General features: G+C 45.6%; 1 protein-coding gene across 6 annotated transcripts; it reads right to left on the bottom strand.

The window, feature by feature from the left end:
- Positions 1–113: 113 nt before the first annotated feature.
- Positions 114–15,227, bottom strand: HADHB (hydroxyacyl-CoA dehydrogenase trifunctional multienzyme complex subunit beta). Of its 6 annotated transcripts, none has more exons than XM_075048847.1 (16): positions 15,147–15,227; positions 13,294–13,376; positions 12,865–12,906; positions 11,289–11,388; positions 10,612–10,656; positions 9,232–9,331; positions 7,906–7,993; positions 7,127–7,314; positions 5,670–5,850; positions 4,428–4,549; positions 3,023–3,102; positions 2,883–2,930; positions 2,383–2,470; positions 1,734–1,808; positions 1,067–1,231; positions 114–248 (listed from the first exon to the last, which is right to left on the bottom strand). In XM_075048847.1, the coding sequence occupies exons 2-16, from the start codon at positions 13,358–13,360 to the stop codon at positions 213–215; spliced, it is 1,425 nt and encodes a 474-aa protein (XP_074904948.1). In that variant the 5' UTR covers positions 13,361–13,376; positions 15,147–15,227; the 3' UTR covers positions 114–212. The 6 variants fall into 6 exon arrangements, with proteins under 6 accessions (XP_074904948.1, XP_074904950.1, XP_074904949.1 ...); XM_075048849.1 differs by having other exon boundaries at positions 11,289–11,385; positions 15,147–15,208; XM_075048848.1 differs by lacking the exon at positions 15,147–15,227 and adding an exon at positions 15,097–15,120.
- Between the last annotated feature and the right edge of the window lie 55 nt (positions 15,228–15,282).

Here is a 15,282-nt window from a genome sequence, read left to right as displayed (position 1 = left end):
AACCGCATTAACTTCTGCTCTCCTGGAGGTGGAGTATTTCTTAGAGCATCTTCCTTAGTTGAAAATTATCAGCTGAGTAGCTAAAAGGTATTTACAAAGGCCACCAAAAATCCTTTCTGAGAAGGACTGTATGTATGTTTTTATTAGTGCATTAAAATGGCATTGCCAGGCACAGGGCATACGAGTTACCCACTCAGCAGTCCCTTGTCCTGTTACTGAGGGTAAAGCTCCACTATCATCGCGTGCCCCTGGAAGGAGACAGAAAGAGGAACAGTCACAGAAAAGACTAATTATTACAGACACACACCCAACAAGAGACGCCCATCTCCTGACCGTCTTAAAACAAAAGGGGAGATGAAAATCCAGGGCTGATTCACTAAGAGGATTCTGCAGGCAGTGGTTTGATGGCTTCGGGACAGCACAGATGTGCTTCAGGCTGGCCAAGACACCAGAGTCCACCCTGACCAACGCATCAGGCTGTCCTGAGGGCCAAACCAGGAATTCAGGGTGGAGGCAACGTCGGGACCAGTGCCCTCAGGTTACAGAGGGCCAGCCCTGCTAGGTCCCCACAGAACTGCCACCAGTCACCGCAACCTGAACCAGGGCTCCCATCCGCATCCTCCAGAGGTGTAGGAAGAGTCTCACCCCCATTTTTCTTCTAAAGATCTTTCTTCCCAAGGTTAGAAGAATGATCCTCGCAAACCACAATTTGGGAATTCTTTGAGAGTCACCAAAGGAAACCCTCAGAACATGGCAGAAATCTCTCCTTCCCCTTTTGTACCATATGGGCAGCAAGGGGCTGCAGTCGCTATCGCCCAGGAATGATTCCGAGATGGGCTGGAGAGTCTCTAAAGCGGACGAGGCGGAGGGAGCTCGCCGAACCGAGCTGTGATAAGGAGGCAGCCAGCCGAGCCGGAGAGCGTTACGAACACCCAGTACCACGGGACTTCAGAGGTGCCCCCACACCTGGTGTAACTGGAGAGGACTTCATAGTACTGACAGGAGCAGAAATATAATTACTGCCCCTCTCCAGAGGGAACAGTGCCAGACCATGCAGCATCATTACCTGCCCTCCCGCAGCGCAGGCAGCAACCAGGCCGTATTGTCCTCCCTCCTTCTTCAATCTATGGGCAGCAGTAATTACTAGACGGCAGCCAGTGGCAGCAAAAGGATGTCCCAGTGAGAGAGAGCCACCCCAGTTATTGAACTTCTCCAGAGGAGGGGCTCCGACCTGCAAGAACACACACAGGGACACACACAGTCACCTGTCTGGAAGGAGACTGCTTGACCTACTCACGACAACACCAAACTTGCAGTGGTCCAGGCTGGCCATATAAAGCGTTCCTTGGCACATACCAGTGCCTGATGACTGGACAAAATTGTGCTAAAGGCTTTACTCTGCTTCACCTGCAGCCAGACAGGTATACCCCATGCTGTTAGAAAGCATGCAGAAGGACAGAGCCCCTCCCACTGTTCTTAATTCCTTCCTCTCCAACAATTACTATTATGGCTCTAGACCTCCACCTCCTGCTGACAACGACAATGCCATTGTTCCCAAAGAAACTGCTCACATTGGGATTTGCTAACCCAGAGTTCAAGAAACATTGCTTCTCCTCGCAGAACATAACAAAAGCCCTGCTTTGCAACACTAGCGTACCCCGCTGCAACGAGGAATTCCATTAATCCTGAAGTTAAACTAAACTAAAGATAAAAGCATCCTGACTATGTCTTACCTTTGACTTTCTGCCCATGCAGTTTTGTGCAAACCAGTCCGAATCCATAGCTTTCAGGTTAGCCAGGATCTGGCCCTGAAAGGGAGGGGAGGCCAACGTTAATAAGGGTAATGGCAGACTCTGAGGAAAGCCTACGGACAGTGCTGGCAAATAAGAGATATCCTGACACTAGCTACGGCCACAAAATTAACACAGCCAACTGAAAAAAGCATTTTACAGGATCAGCCCTGTTAATCAATGTTTGCTCAACCTTAGCTAGAAAAAGACGACGTCCAATTAACAAGCCACCTCACCACAGTAACACCTGTCCCCAACTCAATTAGTACATGATGTAAAGAAGTGGTTCCTTTCATACAAGAGTCTTGGGAAAGTAAGATTACTTTTTTTGTTTTTTTTTTACATATTATTTTAGAAGAATCTGTATTCCTTTGGTGACTTCAAGCAACATAAGCCACTCTTAGCATGGATGGTGTCAATGTAAAAACGTTACATATCTAAAATATATACAGTACTTATATTTAGACATAAATGTAGAATCACACCCATCTACATTTAGCGAAGGTCTTAAGAGCTTTCACCAACATGAAACCAGGTGTCTACGGAATGGTATTTTACAGTTAGAGGCATCCTTCGCGTTCAGAGTACTTACAGCAAAAGCTTCGTGGAATTCAAACACATCGATATCAGCCATGGTTAGACCAGCCTTCTCTAGCACTTTGGGAGTAGCGTATGTTGGACTGAAGAAGAGTTAAGAGAAGTCTTGCATGAATATGTTTCCACACATCATCCTCCTGTTCTTCCACAGCAACCCACGTTACATTCCTTCTCTCTAGGGTTCGCGGTACAGCTCTCTGCCTGTCCCACTCCAACTGAAACACTAGCCCAAGTAACTACTGCTAGTACCAACATGCTGAGGTGCTTCCCAGCAAAGCGGGGTGGGTATTTCTGGCACAGCTGCTCTCCCGTGTTAGCCACCACCCCGCTCCTGAGTCACACCCCACACACCAGCTCTCGCACCTTTGCGAGAAGGCCTGAAGAGATGTACTATCTTGTGAGAGACTTCCCAAAAAAACCAAACATGTAATGGCAAGTCAAGGCTGTTGTGCTAGTACAGACTGTTAGCGGATGCTCTTGATCGTCATCACCTACCCCAGTAGCAGCTGGTCCTTTGGATCCTGGGACACATACACAAAGTCCCTGCACAGGAGAAATGCCATTAGTAACAGAAAGAGGAGCAGAAGGAAGCAAGAGCCGACTTCAGAGACCACATAGAGCAGTCCCTTTTTTACCTTAGGTAGGCCTTTGGTTTGTATCCCATTGCCAGAGCCTTCTCCTCAGACATGAGCAGAACTGCTGAAGCACCATCTGTCTGAAACAGGCAGACAAACCCCGTGAGGTCACTGCCTGAAGAACAAGCACACCCTGCACACAAAACGAGCCTGACAGCCCTCCTGCAGAGCAGCTGGCTAGAGAGGACCCAAATATAACCAGAGCTTCCAGGACATCCCCCTGCGATGGCACAAAGAACATGCCTGCATGATTGAGCCAATGGATGGATGGACGGATGGTGTCTGAACAATGTTAGCACATGTATCACTGAAGCACTTCCTTACAATCCAGACCCACAACTCCCCCTGCTTTCAAACAGGACAGAGAGGCCTAAAAGCCCTGCCAGTCCTGAGGACAAGCTGGTTACCCCAAACACTCACCTGTCCGCTCAGCTCCATTCCAAAACCAGAGTACAATTCTGGGGTAACACAAGCCACAGGCTCTCCACATTGCAAAAATTAACATCATGGCTTTGGCACATGACCACTCATTTCTGGGATAATAGTCTAAGCTGGCCTGCAGACCTGTGGCATAGAGCACACCAACAGCATTTCAGCTGTTCCTAACACCAAGGCTGTGGCATTACCAGGCTTTTCTAAGTTCCCAAGAACACTAAGGAGTAAATAGCATTGCTGCTGAAAGAGCCCCAGCAGTCGTTACGTGCTTCCTTTGAAGTGCTCATCACAAACTGTGAAACAGCCTTTTAAACACACAAGAACCTGTCAGGGCTGCATGCAGGAACAAGACAGTCACCCCGAGCCCTCTGCGGGAGACTTGCAGTGGCAATCACCTTCTACTGAGTCTCAATCACCTTCTGCTGAGGCTCAGATACACCTCACCTAATTTACACAACTACCTTAGACTTCAACATCTAAAAAAGCTTCCTTTAAAAGCACTAAAGAGAGAAAAAGAAGCATATGCAGAAGAGAGGTCATCGTAGATGTGCTACAGAAATCTCTCCTTCCCCTCTGTGGATTACAGGGCGAGCCTTAAAGTGACAGGTTTAGACTAAAACTACTAACTTCTAGACTTACAATGTGATCAATCCCATCCTGGGACAGAATTTCTACACGTGCCTTTGAATGACCAACCCTCACAAGGCAGCTACAGAAAAGCAAACAGGTAATACAGACCAAAACTTCAGGGCTTTAGTTATTGATTTTAAAATGAAACAATCCAGTACCCACGTTCGCCAGATTATAATACAGTTCAAAGTTACCCTTGAAAAATCCAAAAGCAGGTGATGTCACAAAGGAGACAACTCATTCCCACAGATTATACCAGCTTGACCTACGTGCTATGGGAGGCAGAGGGTAAACCAGACAGTTTTCCCCTCTGGCTCACAGTGATGGGAACACGCATTACCAGGAAGGAGGAGTTGGCAGCTGTGACAGTTCCGTACGGCTTGACAAAAGCTGGCTTCAGCTTGCCCATCTGCTCCATTGAGGAAGGACGGATCCCATTATCTTTGGTAACTGTATCTTTGCCTGTTGATGAAAAAAGCATATTTAAACTATGAAAGTCAGCAACATACATGAATTTGCACATCAGGATTCGGGGTGGGGGGTGGAATTAAAATATCAGAAAACTGTGCTTTTTATGACAAGTGGGAGGAGGAAAAAAGGGAAAATCCATTCATGGTATCAGGATATTTAACATGGCTAAAAAGCAGTGCTTAAAAATTTAAGCTATATTACTTTCTCTCTGAAGACTGCAAAAATGAAGCGCTACAATCAATTTACTGTCAGAAAAAAATTACCACATGGAAAACCCAGTTGATAAAAGATTTTAAATTCAGATTATAAAGCCTAAATTGGAGAACTGGGCCTAAATCAGTATACATTAATGCGCCAAGTTTTGAGGAAGCAAGAGCACTGGGAAGAACCAAACATACGCATCTTCAACTATACCAACTGCTTAAATAAGCCGGTTAACAAAGAGTACCAATTTCAGTATAAAGACCATATGTAACCGTGGATCTACAAAAGTAAGGTCTCTCTAGGAAACTAACTATAGAGTAAGTGTGCCCCAAATGAATAGGTATTACACCAAAGTGTGTCCAGTGGCTGATGGGGGATGAGGGTAGAAATCAGGCCACAGAAAGGACAGCTTCAAGTTTCTCCCCAAATTGTTTCATATCAAAGCACTGACTGTGGGGCCTGGTGGAGCCCACCAAGCAGAACACATTTCAGCTCTTCCTATCCAGCACCTGATCTATCAGGCCAGGATTTTATTAGGCTTTCTATTTGTTGTTACTAGCTTGGGGTATAAAGACAGGTTCGCTTGCCTGGCTGAAAGAGCAGAGGGATTTTTGGTCCAACCATTCTGATTTTCCTTGCTCTATCACCACATCAGCACAAGTAGGAGATGGGTACAACAAAATCTAGATATGTAAGGATATGTTTATATATTTTGACATGCATGTTTAGAAACATGCTCTTATGTCAGTAGTTTTCCAGGGAGAAACAGACACCATTTCAAAGAGTTAAAATTTGTATCAGATACACAGAACATTATGAATCTGACCCCAGTACTTCCCCTCTTTTTCTAAATAGAATATTTCTTTATTGAACCAGTGCATGCTAGCAATGAAAAGTGCACTTTTACCTGGCACTTTGAAGGGTACCACATCAAGTAGCAAGCCTCCATCCTGGGCTTTCTTGGCTAGTGTGTGTGAACGGAGGGCATACTCATCTTGCTCCAAACGGGAAATGCCAAAGGCGGCAGCCAAACGATCAGCAGAGTGCCCCATAGTCTCGCTGGTTGAGAACTCTGCCACAGCTGGGAGCTACGAAACAGAAAAATAAAGTCAGCACATGTAACTGCCAGCTCTGGGCAGTTAGGTAAAGTTCAGAAGTTGGTTAAGACCTGCACAGTCAGCCAGCAAGGCCCTTCCGTTTATTAAGTAGAGCAGTTAATATTAGAGCTATGCAATTAACACATGGTAACCATACCAGAAGTGACTTGGTCAACGTATTAGAGGAACCATCGCTTTCAAAGATTTTAGGAAAACAATGGATAAAAATGAGGTCCAGACTGCTGCTTACTTCACGGGTTCAAGAACTGTATTGCATTTGCACATGCAGCTGCCCTGTGCATTTAATAAGGACTCCCCTACAGATGGTGACTGGACTTTTTGGGCTAAGGTGAAACAACACATCTGGGACCTTAAAACTCCTTGTCAAATACCTCTACGAGCAAAACCAGAGACAGCAGGTGATTTCAGCTTAGCTTTTGTTCTTCCAGCAGCATGCAGAAAATCCTTGCATGCATTTCAGTCCGCAATTTTCATATCTTATTTGGACTTTGGATCTCATCTCTGCTGTACGTACACTGTGCTTCGCTGCACTCACGCTAAAGGCAGCCAGCAGTGGCACAGACACAGACAGCTTTGTTGTGAAGAGCTCGGTGGTGGTGAGGAGGGAAGTGCTTTCCCTTCCCTTCACCAGGTCGTAATTCACCTCTCATGACCTCCAAGACAGAGGAGAGTGGCTCCCTCTACCGCAGACTCCTGACATGAGCCAGCAGACTACAGATTTGCATCAGGGCCCAAACATGGGAGCTGAACACATTCAGCACCTGGCAGGATTTGGCCAGGAACAGTAACCATAAGGCATATTTAAGATCCATTAATCAAACAACAATTATATTAATACACTGAGGATATTCCTCTCTGATATTAAGCATGTTACTTCTATTACCTAGGAAACAAAAATGAGACCCTTGCAGAATTTTTATATTTAGAGGGAAAAAGCTTCTACTTTTGCAGATTCCAGCACAGTTTGTCTTGGAGTTGCAGGAGAGGGAGGTTTTGAAATAAGTTAGGTTTACTGAAGACCAACATGTAAGAAGACAGAGTCATGAATGCTATGAGATGCATTAATCAACTGCAGTTTTAACCTAAAGCACAGGACAAAGATGTGGTAAAAGCAAGCCACGGGCAGCCACCTTATCCTTTTTAAATCCTCTCCACTGAGGCTAAAAAAATTACCTAAGCCAACTTGTCTTACACCTCCTTATAAAACAGTTTAGCTAAATATCTAAATGCCTGGAAAAAAAATTACCTCAGGAGCAAAGTAGTCAGGACGAATTTTGGAAATCAGGGAGAGCTTTTGGCCCAAGGTCTTGGCTCGGTTAAGAGTCAGCATAGTCTTCCTCATCTTCCTACTGTGACGAATGGGAACGTCTGACATTAACTCCACACCCCCTGCTACAACGACATCGCACTGTCCAGCTGCGATCATACCCACACCTGCAGAATGAGACAGAGTCGCATGAGAGCTGTGGGGAGAAGTGACACTTACCCCATCAGTGCCTTGGACACTACCACATTTTACTTCCTTCTCCAGCCTCCGGCTTTGGCCAAGTTACATGATACATGCTTAACAGACACTGAGCAATGTGAACAGACATTTTCTGAATCATACAAGTTTTGTAACTTTGCTTCCACTTCTCTTTGTCATACACAGCAGTTGGGAGAATATCCTCAGCAATTTCAGACAGTAACCAGCTCTCAATTTTTTTTCTCTGTTTAGCCTAAGTCAAAGATGAAAGTAGCCTGAAAGGCAGCAACTTCCTTATCACTATGTAGTCTCTACCTCCCAAGCTAACATGCACACTGAGCACAGACTATTGCTGAATGGAAAGGGTGTCAAGCTGCCGGCAGGTCTACGGTAGGCACATGATTTGTATTATAGTTTGTTGGTTCAAAAACTTTCCTTCCATTCCAGAATGTCTTCAGATGCTTACTTATATTAACTAAGCAGTGCAAGTTAGATGAGTGATGTAGAGGAGTTGTTAAGCTCAGTCTTAAACCCACAGCTTGTTCTTCCAGCCAACATACCTGTGGTCATAGCCTGGTTTGAAGAAATGCAAGCCATGGTGACTGTATGGGCTGGAGTTTTGTCAGAGAAACCCGCTCCCAAGGCAGCCTATGAGCAACAAAGAATGGTTGTTGAAACCTACACCTTTTGCTCCACAGGGTCAGAGCTACTTTCTGCCCAGAAACACACCTTTCCAGACTAAAGGGAAAAGAAGTACATCGAGTTTTCATTCAGCCAATTACTGCAGCAGCTCATCCCCTCCGCAGACTCTGGGAATAGGAGGAGATGGCAGCTGCCCAGGCTCTCAATTGCGTTATGCAGACAGTCACTGGTCCCCCACCCATTACTAAAGGGACAAACCAATCACACACCTCACAATTTCAAAAGAGCTTCCAACTACTTGACATCATCTTTGCTTCAACTTATTTGCAAAGGCAGCACGTGAAAGTAATTATTTAGACCCCTCAGTACAAGGCACTGTGATTTGCTTTACACAGAACAGAAAACATTTCTTGCAGTTCAGAATGCAGCACCTTGTTTGACCCAGCTGAGAGCACAGCCTCCCATCACAGGAGAACTGCTCACAGCAAGACCTTCCCTAGTTGAGACGTGGCCAACTAGTTTAAAGTTCAACAGCTGTTCCCAAGTTAAAATTACACCGCAGCCTCATCTGACCAGCAGGTGACCAAAGCAAGTATTTGCATAGACAAGGCTAAAGCTGCCGATGGAACTGGAGAGCCTCATAACCTCCTAAGTCTTCCCAGCCCAGGTTACATCATGGTTTTGCCCAGTTGCAGAGGCTCTGGGTTATAGAAAATCACATGCTGCCTCTCTAACATTCCTTCAGTAGACCAGCTTCTTTCTGTGTATAATACATAAATTGTGTTTTCTGATTGCCAGAAAAGAGGGCAGCTAAGCTACTCCTTTTCAAATCATTCACAAGCTGCATCTGATCAGCCAACTAAAATAAATAAATACCACAGTAAAGCAATCGTATCACAGCATGCTCTGGTCCTCTCAAGTACTTTGGACAAGCCAGCACGTGAGTCCAACTGGTAAAGAGCTGAGTGATCAGCAATCGTTAACAAAAGCTTCCCTTTCAGGGAAGAATCAAGCAGAGGCTTCACAGCACTAAAATGCACTTGATCTATGGCAGATTTCAACAGGAGGCAGAGCCCCATACAGTTATTTGACAGACAATACTGCACAACTAGTTCATATTCTCAAATCATGTTTAAATGAATCATAACACTGGAATTTCATTATTTTTTTTTTACAAGTGTTTGTCATCTTCATTCCAGTTGCAGAAATCAGACTCACAGGGGGAAATGCTGCATGTAACTCACCTCTCTGGCAACATTACTTGTTTTCACCTCCTGGATAACTGTGCCATAAACAATGTAATCAACAACATCCCTTGGAACACTGGTCCGGTTCAGCAACCCCCTACAGAGAAGATGAAAACAAACAGAATTTGCACCATGTAAGCAATAACCTTGTCACAGTCCTCAAACATCCTCTTCCCGCCAGCTTGGCTGGAGAACAAGGCAACAATGGAGCCAAATCTTCTGCCCCTAGTTCAGAAGAAATCTTGTGTGCATATGTACTTAATGAAAAGTGTAATTGACTAAGGACTGCAAATAATCTTCGTGATAATATCACAATAAATGATTACATAATTTCATGAAAGCAACTACTCTAGCCCTGCCTCAGCCCCGAAGCGGTTGTTAGTATTTTGCCCAATTTGGAGTATTCTGACATCAAAATTAAAGGGAGAGAGCCTTAAGAGGTAACAAAGCCAATCACCTTCGGTGTAGGAACATGTAAAACTTCAATAAAGACATACATAAAATAAGCAGTGTGTTTTCACAGTTCAGTAGAAAACATACTGCATAACTTGCCAGAACATCTTGACAAACACCTTTGCTGTGCAAATCCCATTGCAGGCAGTCATTTAAGGCAAATGGGATTCAAATGTAATTTCATGCACTACAAAGTGCCACACAAAAATTACACTAAAGACACCTCAATCAATAACTTCTCTTCCGCAGACACTAAAACCTCCTCAAACTCTAGGACACAACCCCCACGCACGACCAACACACTGCCTGTCAACCAATTAGCCTGCCTTGGCTAACCGTGGCATTCAGATTTGGCGTGACCACACCCAACCTCACGATCTTTCCTTAGGCCTTGAAATCTCTTTTACCCCTCTGGTAAAGCCTTCTCTCTTTTCAACGGCACTTTCCCCTGCCTCTCAACAAAATAAGCCCACTGCTAATGACCTACAGCTTTTGTCAAATCACTGCAGAATGGGAGGGACAGGCAAGATGACAGAATTAGCTTGTTATTCTTCTTGCCACTTAGTTTTCTCTGCATTGCCCAGATTGTTTTTCCCACAAATTGTAAGCACACCTCAACGGTAGCTACGATCTCTGTATTTAGAAAATTACAGTCAGAATTAAAATTAACTAAAATTTGTCCAGGAGGACAGCAATGCCATCTTTTTGTAACAATATACTTTAACACAAGCCTATTGTAAACCCTACTGCTTAAGCCACCTACTAAGGTGGTGGTAGACCATGAAAAATGAAGCACCAGGATCGTATCATTCAGAGACAAAGCTAGAGCCTTGGCTTTCAAATCTCTTGAAGCCACGGTACCAACATTGGGACCCCAGCAGTTCAACAAGTTCTCTGGGCCCTTCTAGTATTCAATTTACTTACTGCAGTGCTGCTCTTGCTAAGTCATGTGGCATAAGATCTGCATACCTGGAAGTTAAAGAAGAGAGGCAGAAACTTAGGAGTGTCAGAAATGGATACAGAATGTCTACTTTACCACTGTAAGCGCCCATCAGCAGCAAAGAACTGGTGACACACCAGAAATGCTCCACTGCATTTATAATCAAACATTTCATACCCCAGGTTGAGAAGACTATCTGTGTATAGATCAGCACACAATCGCTGTATAAAAACACTGAAAAGCAGCAGTAACAGAATAAAGAAATCCTCTACCCATCCTAACTAAGAATTACGTCTAGTCCTAATTCAGCTGTGAATTTGGTGGCATAAATCTAGTAAGAAGAGTCTACATTATATTCTCTGCACCTGTCCTGCTAGTTTTGTGACACCTGTTGCTTTATTGGCTACAGATTCACCAACCGCTTCCTCTAGATATGCAACATAAATCCTCATTCTTCTTAGAATTCATATATATGGACAATCTTCTTCAAATCATGTGTTTTCATTAGGTAAGCTGGAACAACTGTAGCAGCCTAACTCATTGCCACTTCACTCCTTTTAAGCATAACTACATCAAGAAGAACAAGTAAACCAACTTTTTTCACAGCAAGATTCTACTATTAACTAAGTCAACATGCATTTTCTTCTTATTTTATACTTACGAGGTGCCAGACTGCAAAAATGGAATACGGACACCCTCTACCACAACAATATTCTTCACACCACTTTTGGCTAAGGTCTTCTTACTCTTAGGCTGGACTGCTAAGAGAGAAGGGATGTTAACAAGAATACCAGTAAGCTTAAAGTAAGACCCCATAAAAACTACTAGAAAACTAGGGAAATGGTTCTGTTCTGGTGCTTAAGTCAAAAGTAGAGTAGGTAGGACACCTGAGCTGTGATCTTGTCTCTGTCTGGCTAATTATGTGATCTGTGAAAAATGATTTAACAACTCAGTACATCCCCCATCAGCAGAGAGATTCATCTATAGCTACAGAGACAATGGTACAGCTGAGAACACAGGCACATGACTCCCAGGCTCTGTTACCACTGACAAGAATACTGCAGGAAGACATACCTCAAAATGCCATACAGCTTACAATATGAATGAGGCGGACCAAATTCAAAGCCTGAGTAAGATCTCTCACTTGGGGAGCAGCAAGGACTGCAAACAATAATCCACCTTCCACAGTAACTGCCTATGTATGTGCTCTTACTGCACAGTAAAGGTGAGATAATTCAAGGTAAATCAAAACACAATTCAAGAAGTCAACTAACTTTCAATCCCATAGGAAAGTACTAGCAAGAAGAGCACATATAGTTGCTGTGGGTAACTTGCTACTTCTCCATAAGGTGTCTGAGCATCTCAGGTTCAAGATAAAGCATGCCATGATAAAATATCATTCAACGAGTCACTGTCAGAGCTCTTCTGGAGTGATGATTAACAAATAGTTCAGTAAGAATTTCCTAATCCAATCAGGCCTGCAAATCTTAATGAGCATATACGGCAGCATGAGGCAGCTCCTTTACAAGCAGGAAAAGGACAAAGACATGTAAAAGCAGATTAAGTCCAGCTAAATACTCAAGCAAGCGTGAGCACCACGATGAAACTCCAATACTGTTCTTGGGTTATAGAAGACTCTCTGCTCAAAGCCAAGGAGATGAGGGGGAGTTGCTGTCTAGGCCAGTTTACAAAATCCAGGCAGCTCAAAGCATTAGGCACCTAAGCAACCCCCCAACAATGAAGCCCAGAATGCCAGATCACCCCCACGGCTCACTAAGGGCCACAGCTAAAAACCCACGTAATTGTGTGTGCTCAGCAGCTCCGCCAAGACCTGAGCCTCTTATTGGTCTCACTGGACTTCAGAGCTAATTCCACAAGCTTCTCCTTGTCAGGGACAATCCCTTCCCCTCTGGGCAAGCGATCTGGTTATGCCCGGACAGCTTATAAACCCCAAGCTTAGCCTCTCTAGATTCTAGAAATAGCTATCAGGTGACAATGGGGCATAAGCTGTGGACTGGGCACAGCTGATGGAAGCGAGGGGCAGTCAGAGGTTGAGAGGACTCTGCTGCGAACAGTGGCTTGCCTGTGGTTTTATTTTTTGCAACTTTCTTGAACCAAGGCTGTCTGCACTGTATTTCTGAGATTTATGTAGAACGAGACTCTGAAAAAGGGAGGCAGCTTCAAAAATAGTCTTCTCTAGCACAGACCCACTGAGATTCCTGGTGTTTTTGCTTTACCTGCAGCTTGTAACTGCGAAGAGCAGCTGAGCGATCGAGCAACTGAAAAATAAGAAACAAAAAAATAGGGTATGTCAAACCTGAAATGTTAAAAACATTCCTAGTTTCTGTAAGAACTGTTAAAAAAATAAGATAATGTCGTAGTAAGACAATCGCACCTGAACATCTGTGAGATATTTTTTAGTTTAGTCTGTTTGTAAAAACAACACAGTTCGTATTACCCGTTAACATGAGATTCCTCCCACACCTGATGTGGTAAGGGACAAATATGGCAACAATGGAATTAGTTATTTAAAAAAAAAATTGTAATATTTTTTAAGATGACAACAGAACAGATATTCAGATACAAGCATCCATTCCAAACCCAAAACTTAAACCAGAACTTTATACCTACCAATTCAAGCTTTTAATAAATATAAGGATACTTACAGACCCTGGCAGCCCATGCTGAGGAAGCAGGGAGGTTTCTGATGGCATGGGTCAGCATGGAACTCATTTTGATACCTAGAGAGCTGGAGAAAGACTGATATTAGTCCAATCTGCTCTATTCAGAACAATTTCAGGGGAAGCGATCTGCCTGCCTCACACAGAGCTAAAAAAGCAAAGAAAGAGAAGACACTCCAAGGGCAGCAGCACAGCGAATTACTTCCTATTACACTTTTTGAACATCATCTAACACACGAGGAGTCTGGCTTACAACTGTGGCCTGCAAATGTTCCTGTAAATAAATATTCAACTCCCCAGTGACCTAGCACTGTACTAACAGCAGCCAGTGCAGTTTTCAATTCCCTTCCCAATAACTGTTCCACCACTTCCCCACTGGAAAATTGTCCCAGTGCCCAGCCAATCTTGCTGCCAGCGTGACTCTCCTGACGTGCTCTCCTTGGCACAATTTCATGCCACTACCCCTCGTTTTAACCATTGATACTTCTGTCGCGTATCCCCATGGAAAGCAAAACAAGTTGGTATCTGCTACCCCCAAAACTTCCTCTGTAGCATTCCCAAAGCTCATTCTAAAATAGGGTTTCCCTAGAAACAAATCCTCATCTGCAGTTTTTATTGCCCAAGGCAAAAAATGGTCCTCACAGCTCCAGTTCTTTGGCTACTTGGCAGCAACATTCACCTCACTCTGTCACGCTTTTAGCGTTCAAGCTAACAGCACTCTCTCTCCCAAATACACACGCTTTCCCTAGAGGGTTAGGGAAACACCTGCAGGCCCAAGCCCAGCCCACCCAGGTATCGCAGCTCTCTACAGCTTCGCAAAACTCAGTGTAAGCTGCCAGCCAGCCCCTTCCACTTTTACATCTCACACCCTACAGCTCTGCACCTGCAACATGCTATGCAGCATTCCTCATTCCCCAGCCCGCTCTGGCTACGCTGGCATCCCGCAAACCAAGCCTAGGCTCCTCATATCAGTAAAGGTCCTCAAAACAGACCTCCTTCTACTTTTCCTCCATGGTATGCTTCTCCATGTCGTCTCTCTGCAAGAGCGCTCTTCCTCCATCTGTGCCGAGCTCCCTCCACATACCTGATTAAAGCTTTTCCCCAAATCTTCCAAGCCCAACTGAGAAAACTGTTCCTCTCCAGGTACCCAAACCAGACCCAGACCCTGCAGACTGCACAGCCGCTCTTCCTCACAACGCAACCCCTGACCTCGCCCCCCCACAACGCATGCTATCTCTGTTTTCAACAGCCAGCTGCTCCCCTGGCACCCCAACGAGACAGCCCTACACACACACACAAATCGATCCGGCCAAAGCTCCTTCCAGACCCTGCAGCATCGGCCCCACTTGCACAACAGCCCCTGCCCCCCTTCCTCCCTCCACGCACGCAACACCCCGACCCTTGTACACACCGCAACACCTTTCAGGCACTCACACCCTACACAACCACACCCTGTACTCACAGCGCAAACAAGCTACACCCCCACACACAAGCTACACACCCCCTCCTCCTCTTCCTCACACCACCCACATACCCGCTCCTCACCCCCCACGGTCCACAGCCACCGCGCGCACACACTTCTCGGCCGCACACACGCCACGAACGGACAACCCCCCCCCCGCACGTACAGACTCACGGGGCCTCACGCACCCCACCAGACACACCCCACCCCCCCCCCAAATTAAGCAACACCCTCCCCCGTACACCTCCCCTCACACACACCACAACTCACCACCACACTTCACGCCTCTCTCACCCCACCCGGGACTCCAGGACAAGGACACATACCCCACACTACCTCAGCAGCCCCCGCCGCCCCCCCCAAGGCGCCCACTCACCTCCGCCAGCGCCCAGCACCCCCCCCTCGCACCGCCACCGCCCGCCGCGCCGCCACTCAGGAAGGGCCCCGCTCCCGCCCCACCCTCCGGGCCGCCCAACCGCCCGCCTGAGGGACTCAGCCCATTCCGCAGCCCC

This window comes from Buteo buteo, chromosome 17 (genome assembly GCF_964188355.1).
Source record: "Buteo buteo chromosome 17, bButBut1.hap1.1, whole genome shotgun sequence".
Classification (NCBI taxonomy): Eukaryota; Metazoa; Chordata; class Aves; order Accipitriformes; family Accipitridae; genus Buteo; species Buteo buteo.
Note: the sequence above shows the minus strand (reverse complement) of the source record. Positions and strands in the feature narration are given on the sequence as shown.